General features: G+C 36.2%; 1 protein-coding gene across 2 annotated transcripts in view; it reads right to left on the bottom strand.

The window, feature by feature from the left end:
* LOC127416038 (protein broad-minded) overlaps nucleotides 1-20,786 on the bottom strand; it is a 69,145-nt gene that overhangs the window by 38,329 nt on the left and 10,030 nt on the right. For both annotated transcript variants that reach the window (XM_051655128.1, XM_051655127.1), the window contains 9 exons: nucleotides 20,444-20,571; nucleotides 19,197-19,398; nucleotides 15,362-15,441; nucleotides 15,106-15,244; nucleotides 13,069-13,156; nucleotides 11,722-11,840; nucleotides 10,689-10,808; nucleotides 9,686-9,774; nucleotides 2,695-2,817 (listed from right to left, as the gene is read on the bottom strand). In XM_051655128.1, the coding sequence (XP_051511088.1) occupies nucleotides 2,695-2,817; nucleotides 9,686-9,774; nucleotides 10,689-10,808; nucleotides 11,722-11,840; nucleotides 13,069-13,156; nucleotides 15,106-15,244; nucleotides 15,362-15,441; nucleotides 19,197-19,398; nucleotides 20,444-20,571 (1,088 nt within the window). The remainder of the gene's footprint in view (nucleotides 1-2,694; nucleotides 2,818-9,685; nucleotides 9,775-10,688; nucleotides 10,809-11,721; nucleotides 11,841-13,068; nucleotides 13,157-15,105; nucleotides 15,245-15,361; nucleotides 15,442-19,196; nucleotides 19,399-20,443; nucleotides 20,572-20,786) is intronic.

Raw genomic sequence — 20,786 nt, forward strand, 5'->3', positions numbered from 1 at the left:
ACAAAGCAGATATCCTAAACGACTTGCCAAAATTATAGTTTGCTATTATTAAATCTGTGGAGTGGTTAAAAAAAATAATATATATTTAATGACTTCAACCTAAGTGTACACTACCATTCAAAAGTTTGGGGTCACTTGCCTGAAATGTTTCTCATGATCTTAAAAATCTTTTGATCTGAAGGTGTATGCTTAAATGTTTGAAATTAGTTTTGTAGACAAAAATATAATTGTGCCAACATATTAATTTATTTAATTACAAACTAAAATGTAATTAAAAAATAAAATAAAAAGTTTTAGAAATGGATGACTTGACTGAATAATTAAGAAAAGCAGCCAATAAGTGCCCAGCATATAGATGGGAACTCCTTCAATACTGTTTAAAAAGCATCCCAGGGTGATACCTCAAGGAGTAAATTTCTGCAAAATCTAGGCAAAGTGTGGTCACTTTGAAGATGCTAAAATATAACATAGTTTTGATTTATTTTGGATCTTTTTAGTCACAACATAATTCCCATAGTTCCATTTCTATTAATCCATAGTTGTGATGACTTTACTATTATTCTAAAATGTGGGAAAAAAAAATAAAAATAAAGAATAAGTGACCCTAAACTTTTGAACGGTAGTGTATGTAAACGTCTGACTCAACTGTACATACAAACATATACATTTAAACATATATACATATAGTGACATAAAAAATTGTAATAAAAAATACGATATAACAGATAAAAAAAGAAAAAGAAAAAAGATACAATAGCGCAATAATGTTGTTAGAATATTTTATATACAGATATACAGTTATGTGCAGGTAATGTAATGAATTGAAGAGGTCGAATGTGTTAAAGAATATAAATGAAATATGTATATACAGTTGTGCTCAAAAGTTTGCATACTCTTGGAGAATTGGTAATATATGTACCATTTTTAAAGAAAACATGAGTGAGCAGGCAAAAACACATTTGTTTTATTTCTTATGGGATTCATATTCAACTGTAGGTTATAACAGAATGGCACAATCATAAAACAAAACATGGCAACAAAGAAAAAAATGAATTGACCCCTGTTCAAAAGTCTGCATACCCTTAGTTCTTAATACTGTATATTGCCCCCTTTGTTATGAATGTAATACATAAAAAAATAAATAATAATAATAATAAAAAAAAAATAATAGCATTAAATTAGAAAAAAATACTAAATAGAAGCAATTTCACTAAAGGTCTCAGACTTTTGGACCTCACCGTCCTCACAATTAAGTGCATAAAATAACTAAATAATAAACCGCAGCTTTTTAGTATAATACTTTTGGAAAGCGGCCCTGTTTGTGTGTCATGCTGAACAATAGTGTAGTCTAGCGCATACGCAAGCATGTACCGTATGCCCACCTATCTTTCTAAAGATTTTGCGTATGCTTTCCTAAAATGAGTGATGATGCATATGGCCACCAGAAGTAGGCTTTTGACCCGTACGTTTTCAATCTACTGAGGCAGAACAATTGTTTTAGCTGTGGTGGGATATTTGCAAACTAATCATACTTTCCATTTCAGAAAGGGGTGGGACATTTCTAGTGTCTACCATAAAATGCTGATGTGCCAGCAGCACTAGATTAGTCATAATTTGTGCAGTAAATTTACTTTATGAAAGTACTGACTGCACCCGTGCTAGTTTTTGATGATCTACACAGAGTTGTCCAGTAATATCAAATGCCATTTTTTTCTGACTTTTACTTCTGTCAATGGAACCTTGTTTATCATGAGATCAAGTCAGTTAAATGAATATTCCTTAGTAGGAAAACAATTTCACAATACTAAACACAGATCAGCATTTTTTTTATACACAAATAACCATTAATTCTAATGTAAGATAACATTACTACACTCATATTAGCTAACAATGTTTAACAGTTTATATATGTATTAGTTTATTCATTTGAATTAACATGTACCTGTTTACATGCACTGTGTTAGCGGTGATCTCTTTGCTCCCGTTTACATGTGTCTCAGTCAGTAAGCAGCTTTCTCCATAGCAATGTAATTTACCTGCAACGCTTGTGTAAATAACAAACATGGTGTCCGATGAAGACATCCCTATTTTATTTTCTGCTGCTTCATTTTATTTCCAGAGTTGTTGCTGTGTTTGTTTCCTTCACTTTCTATTGTGACTTGCAGTAGAATTGCGCTGCACTAGTGGGGTTTCCCTCTTATGTAAAACTCTGGGATTCCCACAAACGTACTTGAGTGCATACACGCGAATGTGAGGGACAGTCAATATTTTACATTGGTGTATAAATGGGTACAGTTTATAGTGTATGTGTCCACTGTACTCCCAGAAATTCTTTCCGTTGTGTTCACTTCTTGTCGGGCTCCATCCTATAACGTTTGCTATCTGGTCTGTTCACGCACATGCGCACTCCTCAAAAGCCTGTAAGAAACGCCACTTATACGTTTACATGTCCACACAAGCCATGTTCTTTGGGAGGAACCAGGGTGTGTTAAATGACTTTCTCTTAATCCCTTAAGCAGCTTAAGGAAAACGGCATTCTCATTTACATGATGTTTCAGAATGCCGGTTTCTGCAAAAACCTTAAGTGCATGTAAACTTGGACTCTACGCCCACCTCTTCAGTCACCATCACATCACTGATGCTGAACTATATCCAAGTTGAGGAAATACAGCAAAGTTAGAGACGGTCACTCACCCTTCACCTGTGGATGGCTCTGTGACATTGTCTCTCTGACACTGTAGCAGTAACTCACAGAGGTTATACTGAGACTCCAGCAAAAGATAAGTATCCAGGTTGCAGCACAGCACACTTAAGAGCCTGGAGCAGTTCAGAGGGAATAGAATAAAGTAGAGAAAAATAAAGTGATTGAAAGGAAATCAAACAACAAGCAACATTTCTTAAATTTTCCATTGCTGAAAACTGAAAAAAAAAAAAATAATAATAATAATAATAAAAAAATAAAGTTAGTTTATCGTTTCGAAGACCAAAACGTCTGGCAATCTATCAGAATGATATTAATGGGATAGTATATTCAAAATTATAATTCTGTCATCATTTCTGTGCTGACACATTACAATGGAAATTAGCATGGAAGCCATGAGTGTAAAAAATCGTGAAATCCTACACTTGACTAATGAGATGAGGATATTCATTATGTAGAAGAGAACAATATAGTGGCATATATCAGCTGTGGATAAGCCAGAGGGACTAAGCTGCTGGAATTGTAAGGCGACACTGATTTTTCCCTCTAATGGTTTCTAATGATGAGATTCAATGCAGCTGAGTGGAGCTGATTGGAGAGGATTTTCAGTGAAGCCATTAAATCGCACTGTACTGTGACTCACTGTACTGTGAGGCTGAATCATTGCAGCATCAGCAGTTCGTTTGCAGCTGAAGACTAAGAACAACAACTGTTTTTTAATCAAAATTCTCCTGCCACAGTCTTCATCCACTGTGACGGCAGAGACTCTGCATCCCAATTCTTGCTAATCCACTATATGCATGTATTTCATACTTTTGTAGTAAGACAGTGAGTCAGTGCTGATTTTACTTTTAGGATTATACATTTAAAAACTGCAGTGTCAACTTTGATCTCGCAATCCTCGCCAATTTTCTATAACTATAAAAGTCGTAAACATCACTCTTCTTAAAAGCAAACAGATGCACACTTTAAAAATCCATGAGGAATTATCATTTTGGCAACTTTGGCATACTATTTTTAATGTATTATGATTTGGGATGCAATAATACTAATCTTGCATACCATTTAGGCAAGATATTGTGCGAATTGCAGCACATGCATACTTTGCAGTTTTGCGCTGGTATATAGATTCCAAACAAATATATGAAGCCAGGAGGCATGGACCCAGAACATGAAGTTTCTGGAGGAAATGAGACCTCATTAACATCAAGAATAAAAGCACAGGTGAACAGGCTGTGGATTCAAAACTCTCACAGTCTCTTTTCCACTACTAGACAGCGACTGTAACCACAAGACAGAGTTGGGTATCCAAAGCATGTTTAGATACTGATAATCCAAACAAAACACTCTGCTCTTTAAAAGGCTATGCATTGCTAGACTTACATACTCTCACAGTGGGACAATGAATTATATTGTGACAACATCACAATAAGGTAACATTTCTCAGATTAAATCTAACACAGAAATGTAAGTGCAGCGTAGTTCTAACAGGGAGACTAGCAGCTTTACATCATCGCACCATTAGCTAGGTAACTCCTAGCCAATCACATGTAAGCCAATGCTTTATAAGTCTGCTCACAATCTATCATATTGTGTTTCAGTGTGCTAACATGGCAACCTCCACCACCCCACCACCACCAGTTGAGTCCCATCCTGCACGGGGGTAGGCTCCTCACCCCTGCCACCTATCTCCGGCAGGATATGACGGTTCCGAGTACTTCTTCGGACCGCCAGACGGGGCTTACGCCAAAGAGAGACATTACATTTCTGTTTTCTATTCATCAAATAAATGTCATCTTAAATTTCACTCAAGTCTGTGAGTCTTCCTAATAGAAAGGATTTTTTTGATAAAGTTTAAGTTATAAACATGTCAGTGGTGATGATAAGCCTATAATGTGACACATCTGTCCAAAAATATTTTATTAAAGAACATGTATTATTAATTCAAATACATAATTATTTAAAGTTAATGAGCCAAATACTTTTAAAGATGAGATGCTGTAAAATATATACATATATAAAAATGATGTTATATACTGTATATAAATATAATATTGCATGGTCACAAATCTAACACAAGGGGGCAATTTATCTATGATATTGCCACTAAGCAAGGGTTTTCAAAACTTAACCTTGAGTGATTGTGGGTGTGAAGTGCATTGCATGTATTGTGTAAACAGATCGAATTCCACTCAAACAGAGGAGTGTGTGACTGGTTCATTTAGCATGTGGGTCTCTCAAGAGATGCATGAGTCACTGTTATTTTATTTTACACAGACCCAAACCCAGAAACTCCTGTTGCTGTATGTACCTGTTCACCCCTCTCTCCCTGCCTTCCCAAAAGGCAGATTCTCAGTCATGATATACAGTAACAGTCTCACCTAAAGTGACATGAGAGCTCAGTAGATGAAGTGGACAGGTTATCAATGAGTCCTTTTATCAAATCACATATATGCTACATTCTCTAGCTGGGTTATTGCTATTTGGTACTTTATCTGTGTAAAATTATCACTGGAAGTTCTGCTTTAAACAAATAATAAACCCTGACTCATTTCTGGTAATTGACTTAAGAGTTGTGTGTTATGAGCTTTTCTCTCTTGATGAAACATGATGAGACTGCTGTAAGATTGGCCGTTCACACAGTACACATTGCATCCGTCTGCTCTATTTTTTATTTTTTTTTGCGAATCTTTAAGACACCATGTCAAGTCAAAAGACCTTCAATTTTAAAAAATGAGCCTCGAGACACCTGCATTCTTTTCCATTAGTTGCAATGTGTCTAGATTTTTTTTAATGCAAAAACACATTCTGTCTTAACGACCCCTTAAAGCCAAAGTATACTTCGGTTGTCCGCGTTGGTGATCGCTTCGTGCACAGTATGTATGACACAAATTTTGTCGACAAGTGGACAGTCTTCTGTGCTCATCGTCGACGCATGCACCTGCCGTTGACTTTACTGAAAGAGTATCATAAAAAAGTCTCAGTGTTCATGCGTCGAACACGTTTGTATTCATTTGTGGTCAAAAGAGTATACTTTGAAAGCCACCGCAGTCAACCAGGCACAATCCGATCCGGAATGCACAAAAAACAAAGTACACTTGGCCCTTTAATCTTCCTTCATTTAGGGTGCCGTTGCCTAATGGATCTACAGTTGTGCTCAAAAGTTTGCATACCCTGGCAGAAATTGTGAAATTTTGGCAATGATTTTGAAAATATGACTGATCATGCAATAATGTCTTTTATTTAAGGATAGTGATCATATGAAGCCATTTATTATCACATAGTTGTTTGGCTCCTTTTTAAATCATAATGATAACAGAAATCATCCAAATGGCCCTGATCAAAAGTTTACATACCCTTGAATGTTTGGCCTTGTTACAGACACACAAGGTGACACACACAGGTTTAAATGGCAATTAAAGTTTAATTTCCCACACCTGTGGCTTTTTAAATTGCAATTAGTGTCTGTGTATAAATAGTCAATGAGTTTGTTAGCTCTCATGTGGATGCACTGAGCAGGCTAGATACTGAGCCATGGGGAGCAGAAAAGAACTGTCAAAAGACCTGCGTAACAAGGTAATGGAACTTTATAAAGAAGGAAAAGGATATAAAAAGATATCCAAAGCCTTGAAAATGCCAGTCAGTACTGTTCAATCACTTATTAAGAAGTGGAAAATTCGGGGATCTCTTTATACCAAGACAAGGTCAGGTAGACCAAGAAAAATTTCAGCCACAACTGCCAGAAGAATTGTTCGGAATACAAAGAAAAACCTACAGGTAACCTCAGGAGAAATGCAGGCTGCTCTGGAAAAAGACAGTGTGGTTGTTTCAAGGAGCACAATACAACGATACTTGAACAAAAATTAGCTGCACGGTCGAGTTGCCAGAAAGAAGCCTTTACTGCGCCAATGCCACAAAAAAGCCTGGTTACAATATGCCTGACAACACCTTGACATGCCTCACAGCATTTGGCACACTGTAATTTGGAGTGACGAGACCAAAATAGAGCTTTATGGTCACAACCATAAGCGCTATGTTTGGAGAGGGGTCAACAAGGCCTATAGTGAAAAGAATACCATCCCCACTGTGAAGCATGGTGGTGGCTTACTGATGTTTTGGGGGTGTGTGAGCTCTAAAGGCATGGAGAATCTTGTGAAAATTGATGGCAAGATGAATGCAGCATGTCATCAGAAAATACTGGCAGACAATTTGCATTCTTCTGCACGAAAGCTGTGCATGGGATGCTCTTGGACTTTCCAGCACAACAATGACCCTAAGCACAAGGCCAAGTTGACCCTCCTGTGGTTACAGCAGAAAAAGGTGAAGGTTCTGGAGTGGCCATCACAGTCTCCTGACTTTAATATCACCGAGCCACTCTGGGGAGATCTCAAACGTGCGGTTCATGCAAGATGACCAAAGACTTTGCATGACCTGGAGGCATTTTGCCAAGACGAATGGGCAGCTATACCACCTGCAAGAATTTGGGGCCTCATAGACAACTATTACAAAAGACTGCATGCTGTCATTGATACTACAGGGGGCAATACACAGTATTAAGAACTAAGGGTATGCAGACTTTTGAACAGGAGTCATTAATTTTTTCTTTGTTGCCATGTTTTGTTTTATGATTGTGCCACTCTGTTATAACCTACAGTTGAATATGAATCCCATAAGAAATAAAAGAAATGTGTTTTGCCTGCTCACTCATGTTTTCTTTAAAAATGGTACATATATTACCAATTCTCCAAGGGTATGCAAACTTTTGCGCACAACTGTAGATTGGAAGTTTACCAGTACCTCAAATCATGTGGCTTGTTGAGGAGAGGTGTGACATAAATTTTTTAAGCAATTGGACTTACGATTTCCACCTGGCAGATGATAAAACAGGCTAAAAATCCCACAGACTTACATTGCAGAGCCAAGGATGGCCCAGAGCCATATCTAGACCAAAATATCATGGAATTCGGGGAGGATTCTTTTGAATTGGGCCAGTAAGCAACCACACAGAACAACCTAGCAACCACATTACAAAACCACTCAGAACACATAAGAACCACATAGCCATGCTCTAGCTGCTGGCAACCACCCACAAAACTCTAGCATCATGGCAGTGAATTTGCATGGGTAAGCACCACTTAAATTTTTTCATAAAATGCAAAATACATTAATACATCGTAAACATCCTGGATCGTGAAAAACAGTCTACAATTCTACAAACAGAATATGCCCACAGGATCTCTATACTATAGTGCTCTCTGCATCCAACACTTGATTCCATAAAGGGAAAGAAAAGAAAACCAAGCATGACAGCAACAAACAAACTGCACTTGATTTCATCATCACAATTATCTTCGGATTGCTAAAAGCATCCCAGTGATCGCTATCGGCAACTTCCCCAGCACTGAGGCAATATATCATCTAAAGCTTTAGATTCAGGCAGAATGAGTTGTCATTAACATTAAGCCTGGTATAACACAAATACATAAAAACAAACAAACAAACAAACAAACACATAATTTATTTAGAATCTCAGTCAATATTAAGTCTTCAATTCTAGATCACAGCTGTCTGAAAAAGCATTGAAGAGCACAGATGTCATGTGCAACAATGACATGTAGTTAAATGAGCATTTGTGAAATAAAATAATGGAAGTAATCAAAAGACAGCAAAGAGCCAAGGCACTTCTTCATATCTGAAACATTTATTTGATGATAAAAAGATAAAAATCTCCTGTTGATGGAAAAACAGTAATACTCATCTGTTCTAAACCGGTGGGGTTGCAACCCATTTAAGCAGGGAAAAAAACAATACTAAATGCAAATAATGAAATACAACTAACCATATAAATGTGCACAGTTAGTATAGAAAAATAAATAGGCTTATCAACTTTTAAAAGGGAGGAGAAAACACATGTCATATCTTCTGTTGTCTATGTAAAAAAGGCCAAGAGATTAAACTCTATAGTGTTTTGGTTCAAAGTCATCTCACTTGGTAGACACAAGCCAAATTAGGTATGTAGATGCCAACATGGATGGGTTGCTTGACATACCCTCATCCTCAAGAAAATTCTACCTAGACTACATTAAATACATTTTCACTTGCAACTAGAATCAGCATGACTTGTGTTGACCACAACGTGGTTTGTGCACAGAATCATTACCTGCCAAGAGCTTGAAACCAATCAAATTCGAGAGACATTTAGAAAAACAAACAAACACTCAAACGAGACAAGACAAGATTGTTTTTAAAAGAAAACAACAGGATCTGGACACATCACAATTATTTATAAAGGAAGAAAAAAAAAAGAAAAAAAAAAGGGGCATTTTTTTTCAAGTAATGTCATGTTAAAAATGTTGCATGTTATTGGGCCTATGCTGGTATTTGTAATATTTATTAATGTTTTATTTCAAGGAGGTTTCTGATTACTTTTGCAGTCATCAAACAATTTGTTGAACTTCCTTTTTTTAACCTTTTATTTTGGCCTTTTTAGTCACGTAGGATCCAGGAGTTCCTTATGAAATGTGGAGGGCTATGGTACGTGTGTTACACTCATAATGATAATATTGGCATAATCTTTTTTTAATATAAATACCACCTGCAGGGGAAACAATTGATGCAACACTATGTAACTATGTAAATGTTATCTATGTTTGTGGTAAATGATCCAGAGCGCCGAACCCATTTCTTTTCTCTAAGCTGAAAATAAAGAGAGAATGTTTTTAATGTATTAAACTGAGTCTGAGCTCTTTCACATCCTAGTATCACCCTGTCTGGCATTAATTCAGCATAATAATAGCATAGAGGACACAAAGAGCTGAATCAATCTGCCATTGATCCCAGGAGAAGAAGAATGAAAAAAATAAATAAATAAAAAAAGGCTAATCAGTTAATAATCAGATAATAAAACCTCTAGAAGAACCCTCTGTCATTTGTGTGCTCTTGATGACCACTTACTTGTAGAAAAGACTGAACTATTGATCTTACCTCAGCCCAAATGTGTGGGACTGCTCGTAGTTGAAAAGGGAGTGAATCTTTGCGTCAGAGTTAATAATGATGAGACGGTCCATCAGGTCCTGATGGGAAGAATGAGTGTTTATCAAAAATGCTTGATTTCAAAATAAGTGCAACTATGAACAGGGCTATTTCTATGTTGTACATCACTGGTGAAAGTCTGGCCTCAAATGATCATGATTAGAACTGCAAATTAATCAAATCTGAGCAGCTACACTCTATATTCTACAGTTCTGCAGAAAATGAACTCATACAGAAAGAAAGGTGATAAAACAATTTTTAAGACGACAGAAACTATGCATGTCTTAAAACCTAGTGAGCTACCAACCTAGAAAGAAATTTGGCATCATAGACACATTTGAGTGTTCTAGCATATGATAAAATATTTGATTTAACCATTTGAACGTACAATACCAGTCAAATATTTGGACACACCTACTCAATCTTAATTTTTACAATTTTCCACATTTTAGAATAAAAGTCAACAAAACTATGAAATAACCCAAATGGAAGAATGAGAATTGTGTATAATATATAAGTTTAATATATTTGCTTCTATGTTTATCTTTTAGTTTCCTCAAAGAATGCATGTTTATCTAGATTACAGCTCTGCACACTCTAGGCATTCTCTATACAAACTTCATGTGTTGCATCCTGAGATGCTTTTTAAAAAGTTTTGAAGAAAGTTCCCATGTATACTGGGTGCTTGTTGGCTGCTTTTCCTTTGCAACCCAGTCCATCTCATCCATTTAAAAAAATAAAATAAAATACTTTTTAGTTTTGTAAAGAAATTCATATGAAGACACAATTTATAGATCTGCAAAATTAATTTCAAGCACAAAACCCTTTTTAAAAATGCTTTTTAAGGTTTTATGATCATGAGAAACAAACTGTGTGAAACTGTGTTCAAATATTTGACTTAAGGGTAAGTCTAAGACTATACAGTATAAGTTTGGTTTTGAGAGGCAGAACTCACAAAAACTGAGGTGGCCATCTCTCTCAAGTTGTACTCGGTCTTGTTAGGAAGTGCTTGATGTGCCAGCAGCTCCCAAACAGCGTGAGGTGAAGAGAGTAGGTTCACTAGTGACAGGAAGGACTACAGACATCCACATACAGGTTCAAATCCAAAAGTTACCGATTCTGGTCTTATTGTGCACAATATTTTCATAAACGTTCATCAAAATGTAATAACTTGCTCCCCCTCTGAAACATCTTACCATTTCCCTTGACATCACTAAGGCCGACTGGGCTATTTAACTATTTGGAAATCATTTTAGTAATCTCACATTCAAGTCTGGCTTCATTCTGGTATGGAACGCCCACTTTTCACAATCCAGTAAATTTCCAGTTGATGGAAGTTTCCCAGTGGGTCGCGAATGCCGTTTCATGATGACATTAAAGTGTATGTTAAATGTGCACTCAGTAACGTTTTTGTTTGCGTCATCTTGGACTTACACAGACACTAAGTGGCTTGGATGCAGCATTATTCAAAATCAATAGTTTTCAGTTTCAGATGCCACTGTAGAAATGTACTATTCACCGTCAGCCATGAATACATAAGTGAAAGTGTCAACCAACAGGGTGGTTACTGAGATTAAGTGAGTTGTATTCAGCTGGTCATGTTTTTTTTTTTTTGTTTTTTTTTTTTACATATATTTCAAATAATACAATACATTTCTTTAGGAGTAAAACTTTATAATGAGGAAATAAATTATTGAGTGCACCTTTAAAAGTGGAAATTTCAGCATAACCTCATAAAATTACATTTATAAGACTCTAATATGATTGCTGACTGATTGTGCATAGCATTGCTAAAATCATTTATTCATTGAATTCCTCAGTTAGTGTAGCTTTTAAAGGCACACAGTGGAAACTGGCAAATCGATGTCTTATCTAAATCCATAAAATCTCACTGAAGTGTGGCTCTTGCTTCTAAATAACTGTAACACAAAATGTTTTATATAGAAATACCGTAAATACTTGAAAAGTGAGTAATGGGAGGTCAGAACCTTGAGGCAACTTCTATCGATGGGGTCCATTGGAGTTGATTTCGGATGGACCACTCTTACGTCCTCTCGGCCACATTCCAGCGCTGACCACAACTCTACCACAATAGTCTGGACAAAGCCTGCCAAACGGTACAAATTTAACTAGTTTAACAGCTTGAAATCCAAGTTTCAATGTTAAAACATTTCCTTCTGTATTGAGTAACAATGTGACAGGGCTCCAGACTAAAAAATTACTTAAGGAGCCAAATGGCTGTTTTTAGTCGCCAAATCACAGGATTGCTCAATTTAAATTGCTGTTCAGAAACAAGATATAAAGCCGAAGTAAAGGAAGACAGCTGATAACCCATTAATTGGAGGTTTAATAAACAGTATATATAGTTGAGAAGATAAGTTTTCATTGCCTTTTGTCTCATAAATGTTAACAGCCCTTTCATAATTTTTCTAAATATAAGAGATAAAATATTTTTTTATTTAGTATTGCTCTTCAGAATCTACATTACAGATATTCATATAAAGTATAGTGTACATATAGTAGTGTGTTGTCTTCTTGAGCATCAATGAATGTTTTCACCTTGCGTAATAGTTGTGTACAAGTCAAAAGCTTGATATATATATTTAAATTGTTTTAATATATTGCCTTCTATATCTTTCTTTAATGTTACCAGATGACACAGAGAGTGCAAACTGAATGAAATCCCAGATGCAGTTTATTGTGCTACTCCAATCCCAATCAATAATTACCAAAAGTAAAAAAAAGTGGTACATAATGCAGGGCTTTTAATTATAAAGAAGCCAGAAAAATAGACTCTTATTTTGAAATGTCTGTGCTCCTAGTTGTGAACTCATTGACACTACTGCTGATTTGCTGAGAAAGTGACTCAGCAAAAACCTGGTTCAAAAGAGTCATTTGTTCAAGACTCTCTCACGTTTGGATTTGTTGTTGTGTGCGGTGCAGCGAGCTCATCAGAAACAGATTGGGTGAAAAGTGGCACAAGACACACTGGTGCGTGCTTTAAAGATGAATTCAGTAACTCACAATATGATATCTGATGAAACAACATATGAACGCACACAACCCGACTGTCGATTTTAAATTATTGTCGCAATCAATTATTTTTGGTCGCATTTGCAACCATTTTAGTTGCAGTCTGGAGCCCTGATGTGAGTAACTTCCTCTGTGCCCAAGCCCTCAATCAATAGTAACAGGACATTTAATGATTGTAGAGACACTAACAATGTAAAATAAATGTAATATATTTTAACATGAGTTTGTATTTACCCTTTCTCCTGACAGAATTCAAATAACATGTTTTTGTTAGGCTTGCTCTCTTGATGTGCAGTACCCACCTGAGTTTTGCAAGGCCACAATGCCTGGGGCTGTAGCAGCAACTTGGGTCACCATCACACCATACCCAAACTTTTCACACCTGCTGACCTGACATTAGAGAGAATAGAAATATATGCAGTGCATTAATGCATCAGCTTTCTGTTTCTGGTGACAGCCTGAGGATATTTGTATAATGTAAAGCATTTGAGTGAATTGCTTGAGTATGAAAATTAAATGTATCCATCATATACTGTAAATAAAGAAACCAACTAAAGAAAGGAATCTCAAATTCAAAACATATTCTTTTTATTCCATGACTACGAGCCAAATGAAAAAACAAACTTTGGCATATATTATCATTGGACGTATCATTAAACAATGCATTTCAAAACTCTCCATTATTTACATAAAAGGGCACATTATTTATCTGATAAGTTAGTCAGTTCAGATGTTGTAAAAAGAAAACAATCTCATGTAGAAATTGCGCTGTCTGCCATAACTTGATAAAATGTAAAGAATATGTATGTGCCTTTACAAGAAAATACTATAAGATCAAATCATGTATAACCTGCATAACTCAAAACGTGATTTATATATGATTTAAGATGTCCTTGCAAAAAGATATATATTGGTAAATCATCACAGCAACTAAAACTTAGGATTAATGAACACAAGTCAACTATTAGACATCAAGACATAACATCTCCAGTATAAAGACATTTTAATGAGATAGGTTATAGTATCAAACAATTGGAATAGGATAGAGAAAGTTCAAGGGTCTCCTAGAGGAGGTTATTTAAATAACGAATTATTAAAACATGAAACTTTTTGAATTTACAAACCCAAAGCACTAGTCATGAAGAACTAGACCTATCAATTTTCCTTTGATCAAATCATAATTAAACATTTCTTTGATTTTGAGTTTTTGCTGATGTGTGTTTTTTGGAGAGAGACATCAATAGGAAATTAATCTGTGAAGACTAAGGTTGATTTACGTATGACAGTGTATACCTGATGTTTTAATGACTGAATCTTTCACACTTGACTGGTTGCTCTTGTTTAATGGTTATATGGGTCATGTGCATTTCATAATGCATAATCCTTGTGTTTAATTATGATTGCGATTCAGCGATTTTGTAGGTTTGTTTTCATGTATGTTTGGGATGGTGACTTGAATTGTTTGTTAATTGTGTGTCTATTGTTGTTAACACCTGGTGATCTTTTAAGTACTAATTGATTCTATCTTGTGAAAAATCATGACTGAGAATGTAAAGTCACTTGATGATGCCATAGAGATGTTGTCTGAATAAAAACAGGGTAGATATGTTGATTGTTTCACACACTGAGGAAGGCCTGTGCACCAAATTGCCTGTGTCTATTCCCCTAAATTAATGTAATAAAAAATAATATGTTTTTTATCAGAGTGCGGATCATCACTTTATAGTATTATGAGCCAAATCAGGCCATGAAAATGTTGGTATACATCTGTATGTCCATTGCTAATTAATTTTATATAAATAAACTAAATTCATAAATTTTCTGAAGAAAATGTGGGTGTTGTTTGTCCATGCAAAATTCACTGCAAGGGTGTTCTGGATGGTGGCTAAGGCGTTGCTATGCCATTGCTAAGGTATTCTGGGTTGGTTGCTTACTGGTCCAAGTAAAAGGCCCTTTTCCAAGACTTTCCAATCCTACATATGGCTGGGGTCCCCAATGTAGGTTTAAGGGATTGTTTCCGCACGCATTATCATACGCCAGCCGAAAATCATAAGTCCAATCCCTTTGAAAAGTACTAGCACACCTCTCCTCAACAAACTGCACAATTTAAGGTATAACTGATGTCCACAGCACCACTAATTAATAAAAACAATAATGAGCATCTTAGGAAATCAGAAATGTCCATATAATAATTTAAATGAACAAAAATTCCCAACATCACATATAGTTTACATGAGGATCACTATTAATTTAATTGTAGGGAATCACCTGCCACTAACATCCCTCACTTACTCCTCCAAAAATTACTTTGAAAGTTGTCATATCACTGATCGTATTACCTGTAGCTTTTTGGTGAATCTTGAGAACATGTAGGTGACACACTCATTAATGGCTCCGGTTTGCTGAAGGAGCAGCAGTCCTTTTGGTGTGGCGGCAAAATTCAGCAGGTTGTCTAACAGCATCTCCTCCCACGCCACCCTAAAAAATTGGGAGCTGATTATGTCTCATTTTGTTCATTCGTTCTCAAAAAACAGCAGTGGAAGGCTAAGCTCAAATTTAGCACAGAAACAGACAGCTTGATGAAGAGATACTGACGCATTCTGCAGCTCCTGGGAGGACAGCACTGGGAGAGCTCCAGGAACAGGGGTGGGAACTCTCTCCGACAGTGAGCTGGTCTGCGGGAAAGAGACTTTACTGTCTGGGTGGATTCCTGCATGGCACTCAAACTCGATAACAAACAGCTAAATAATGAGACGACATTTTGAATGTAATGTTGATTCCTCACACTGCTTGAATTTGCCCCATCAAGGCAGGGGAACCCCGGGGGTTATATTACCGACCGTGAAGTGCTTTACTTCTGTATTCTACAACCCTCTTCACACAACGCATAGAATGGACGTTCAGTGGTTCTTCCAACATTAATATTGTTTTGCTTTGGGAACAGACAGCAGTCTTCCAGAAAAGGCTAAAAACGGAGTTTGATTTTAACAGTGTGAAGGCTGAGAACAATAGCATTTGAATTTCTAATTTGCTGACTTGTAAGTTGTTTTGGTATAAAAGCATCTGGCAAAAACATAAAGGTGAGGTTTGTCACTTCTGTGCCTCCTCCTTAAATGGAATTAATAAATAATGAAATAATCACTGTCTCAAACAGGTTTCCCAAATATTCCCTGTCTTCCATTGGTTTAACAAAGAGATAATTCCAGTGCAATCTCACACCATTGGTTGAGCCAATGTTGCTATGTCGAGTTGGCCGAGAAGCTCAAACAAACAGATTAGTGTTTTGATAGTGCCGCACAAGGCTGCACACTTAATCGTATTTTAATCGTGATCACGATTTCTGCCTCTCATGGTTAAATAAGCATAACTGTCTGTGATATCAATGAGCTAGCAAACAGAAATGATCAGCCAGGTAAAGTTGCAAATTGTTGCTCATTTTTACAATAGGCTGTGTCTACAAATGATAGGTCAAATCACAAGTGCTTTTGAGGTCTATTTTCACCTCACCTGACCAATCGCGCTCTCTTTAGAAGTTCGCCACTGACCAATCAATATTTCAATTTCGAGTATGTGCTGACATACGGAGCCGCAGATGTTTAGGAGTATTTTTCGTATGTGCGTCGCTTTGATACGAAGCTCGCATCAGAAAGCTGGAACATGCTGCCTTCAGAGACTGACTGTACTGTATATGTAAACTGTTCTGAGACCAGTCATTCAACAACTCTGTCTCTTCAGCCATTAACTGATTACGCAGCAAGTCAGCTGAATAAACTTCGGTTGCAGCACGGTGCTACAGCGGTTTTAGTGCGGTTCTGTGCTCAATAGCCATGAATTCCATCTCGTGCTCTCATTATATATTATACAAAGAACAACTGTGCTCTGAGTTCGGTTCGGTTTGTGCATGTTGCTAACATGTGTTGGCCGTGCTAAAAAGCGCTCCAGATTTACCCCATTGCACATCTGCTTAATTTCAGGTATGTCTGGCCATTAAAAGGGTCTAAAAAATCTAAAGTAAACCTATGAAGGTAAAATAGTGCCTAAATGATTTGCAAGCACAGTGTAAGATTTGTAAAAGCGTCAATTAAGTTAAAAGAAAAAAATATTAGCAATACTTTAATGCTTTCTTAAGTGTAATTCATGTGTTATGAATTTGCAATTTCATAAAGTAAATGTGGTCTGTATTCTTCTGACTTCCTCCTTTCTTTCTTTTTCGTGCTTACACTTTTGGCACTGTTTTTGCACCTAAACATGGCCCAAACCTACAATCAGCGATATGCAAGCAAAGAAAGTGTTTAAAGAACAGCAAAAACAGAATCACCACATAGAATCAGTCTGTATGTGTAAAATAAACTACTGCAAACGTGTAAATGACTTGTGTTTGTGGCATAAATATTTTCCAGAAATAATCCGATATACCCTGTTCCGTCTTCCCATTTGTTGTGCTCACACTTTTGGCACAAATTTCTAACTGAAAAGAGTTTTGCAAACATGAGGGGGCAAATGAGGTTTTCCTTAACCAGCTTACTCTGACCTGATTGGTTTAATAACATGACAGACAGCTTCTTCTTCATGATTGTTACTAGAAGCAGGTAGACCTGCCTTCCCCCTCACGCTTGTAAAACTCTTTTCTGTGAGAAATTAGTGCCAAAAGTGTGAGTGCAACAAAAGGGAAGATGGAACAGTTATATCGGATTATTTCTGGAAAATATTTATGCCACAAACACAAGCTTTGCTTGCATATCACTGATTGCAAGTTTGCAATGCTTTTGGCCATGTTTAGGTGCAAAAACAGTGCTAAAAGTGAAAACATGAAATAAAGGAAGTCAGAAGAATACAGACCACATTTACGTTGTGTTAATGTGAAATTACAGATTCACAACACATGAATTACAATTATGCAAAGCATTAAAGTATTGCTATTATTTTATTGCTATTATTGTTTTTTCTTACGCTTGCAACTTGATTTACACCTTTACAATATGTTCTGTGTGCACGCAAAACTAATTTTGCTTGCAATTTGATTTATGCTTTCACAAATCTCACTCTGCGCATGCAAATCATTTAGGCACTATTTTACCTTCATATAAACCCATGGCACCAGGGTTTTTTGGGTCGAGGAGGAGATAAGAGCATTTCACCATGTTTGGATGGAGCACCAGAGCCTGCCAAAATTGTTGTCAACAGAAACAACTCAAACACTTCAATCATTTTTTTTACATCAAAGGAAAGGCATAAGACCATTTAGCATTGCTGCCTGCTAAATTATTACAGAAATATATTACTACTGTTGCAATAATAATAATAAAAGTAAATAATTTTTTTAAGAGAACTTAAGTGTGAAAATCCTTAAACTGGAAGTACAGCATGGGCAAAACATGACTTAATTTTGGTCTAAAAGAATAATTTACTTGTTTGTAGTTAACACTTTGTTCAACATGAGAACTGCTGTTTAATGTAATTAAATTTTTATTTAAGAAAAAATTATCAAAGCTATTTATTTATTTTTTTTGTCCAAATTGTGCAGCCCTGCAAAAAAAAAAAAAAAAAAAAAAAAAGAATAATTGTGAATAATAATCATGATTAAAATTTTAAACAAAATAATCATGATTATCATTTTAACCATTATCGTGAAGCCCTAGTGCCATTAAGCCATAATTTTCAACCAATGAATTAGCTGACTCTGCATATTAATTTGGGATAGATAAATTAAAATACTTATAAATATTAATAAGGGCTTTCTACCTTAAAGGCTTTGTTGCAAATAGGCACGGGTCATAATAAAAATAAACAATGTTTTAATATGGAGTTGAATGTAGGCCTGGACAGGGTTATGATATGTCAATATGGGGCAGGGACAGGTCAGATTCCCAGACAAACAAATCATCAAACAATTCATAAGAAAATGTTTTTCAATCGGTGCGTAATAGATCAAGATATCTATTTGTCGAATTCCTGAAAGCCAATTTACATCTAACCTTTTTAAGTGAATTAAAGTATTCTAGACAGCGTCTTGTGTGGTTTATGCTTTGCCTATAAAACAATATTATGGTTATAAAAACTGCAGTGGCTCACCATGACACATTTCTAAGGAACGAAATTACATCATCAAGGGATGGTGTAAATACTTAAACCCAATTACTGTAAATGTGATCCATAAAGTATCACCATTGTGCCCTTAATCAAGGCACCCTATTCTAAGTTGTTGTACTCCAAGGGGGTTGTCCCTGTAATAAGTGTACATTTAAATTTATATTTACATTTAGTAATTTAGCAGACGCTTTTATTCAAAGCGAGTTACAAATGAGGAACATAACAAGCAATTAAGTAAGTGTACTGTGAGTTGCTTAGGATAAAAGCATCAGCTTAATGGTAAATTGATAATTAGTTTACAAGGGTGGCCTCTTCAGCAGCTCTAGTGTGCATAAATCACCTTTCTCCAGGCTTTAGCGATGCACTCGTGCAGGCTGTAAGGCCACAGGACCTGCAGCCCCTCGCAGGTGTTGTACATCTGGCGACAGACAAAGATGAACGCCCCACTAACAGCAGAAGAAATCTCCAGCTCAGAGAACACATGCAGCTCTTTAGCCAACAGCCTCTGGGTAAACTGCACAATCACATGTGTTGCTGAAATACTGAGGAAATAATAGCACATTTTATTAGGGCTATATTATTATAATTATATACAGTACCATGGCATGTGGTATATAATTATTCCTAAGTGACTTGGATTTTTAAATATTGTTTAAGCAATATCAACTGTGCTTTTTAGCTGATGGGGTGTTGTGACCTAATGCGAGGGTGGAGTAGCCTAATGGTTAACAACCTGGGCTGGTAATCAAACAGTTGTAGGCTTCGAAAACCATAAGAGATGTTAATTGAGCTATAACTGTTGTATCCTTGAGTGAGGAAACTTAAAGGTGAAGTATGTTATTTTTTCACTGCTAGCAGCACCCAAAACACAAATCCAAACAGGAAACAGGTTTCCCCAAACACTCCTACCGTCGCCTCCCAGCTTTCATTGTTCTGACAAACAGGTAGCCCAGTCACAAACTCACAGCATTGATTGAACCAAAAGTTGACATATTGGACTGCTCAAACAAACAGAATATTGAAAGTATAGAATGTGCCTCAGTGTTTACACATTAGGGAAGTAATGCTATGAATGGCTTACTTTTAGCTGTCTCTACACATAAACTCAAACTGAAGAAAGTTTTTTAACATTGAAAAAAAATAAATAATTTAAATACACATTTCATTGTAACCACAGATTAATTGAGGACTGTCCATGTAACTTAACATGTGGACCTCTATTCTATTCTATTCCCTTGGTTGTTTTGCATCTTTCACAAAGTACATCTATTCTATTCTAATTTTCAGGTATACCCTTGGTTTTTTGTCTCTTTCACAGAGTACATCTATTCTATTCTATTCTATTCTATTATATTCTACTCTGTTCTGTTCTATTCTATTCTATCTGACTGTTAAAGTATTTCCCTTGGTTTTCATTTCACTGAAGACACAGATGTCATTGAGGAATGACAGGTTCCTTTCTTCTCACAAGATACTCATCATTTTTTTGTATGCATGCTGATGATTTACTGTAAAGTGCAGACTAGCTCAGCACGACACTAGAAGAAATAATGACTGTAACTTGAGAGTAAAATTAGATTTATTTACCTTTCACCCTCGGCCCAGACGAGATTTCTGTCATAAAGCAGGAGTGATAAACCTCGTTCAGAGGTAGCGATTCTCGCCAGGATGTCTGCTATGTGAGTCAGGGCACATTCTAGGGAATTTAATTTGGGCTGCGACAAAAGACAAATTGAAATGCTTGGGGTGAACAGTATAGTGCATATAAAATAACAAAAGAAAGCAGCAAATGAGATCTCTGATTAGACGTTCTAAGTTTATATTGTGTTTTAGGATTTAAATTTACTGACTTCTCCTGTAGTGTAACTGTGTAAAAATATTCTACTTATTCTATTTCCTACTCTATTTATGTGATGATACTGTGGCATTA

The sequence above is a fragment of the Myxocyprinus asiaticus genome, chromosome 25 (assembly GCF_019703515.2).
Source record: "Myxocyprinus asiaticus isolate MX2 ecotype Aquarium Trade chromosome 25, UBuf_Myxa_2, whole genome shotgun sequence".
Taxonomy (NCBI): Eukaryota; Metazoa; Chordata; class Actinopteri; order Cypriniformes; family Catostomidae; genus Myxocyprinus; species Myxocyprinus asiaticus.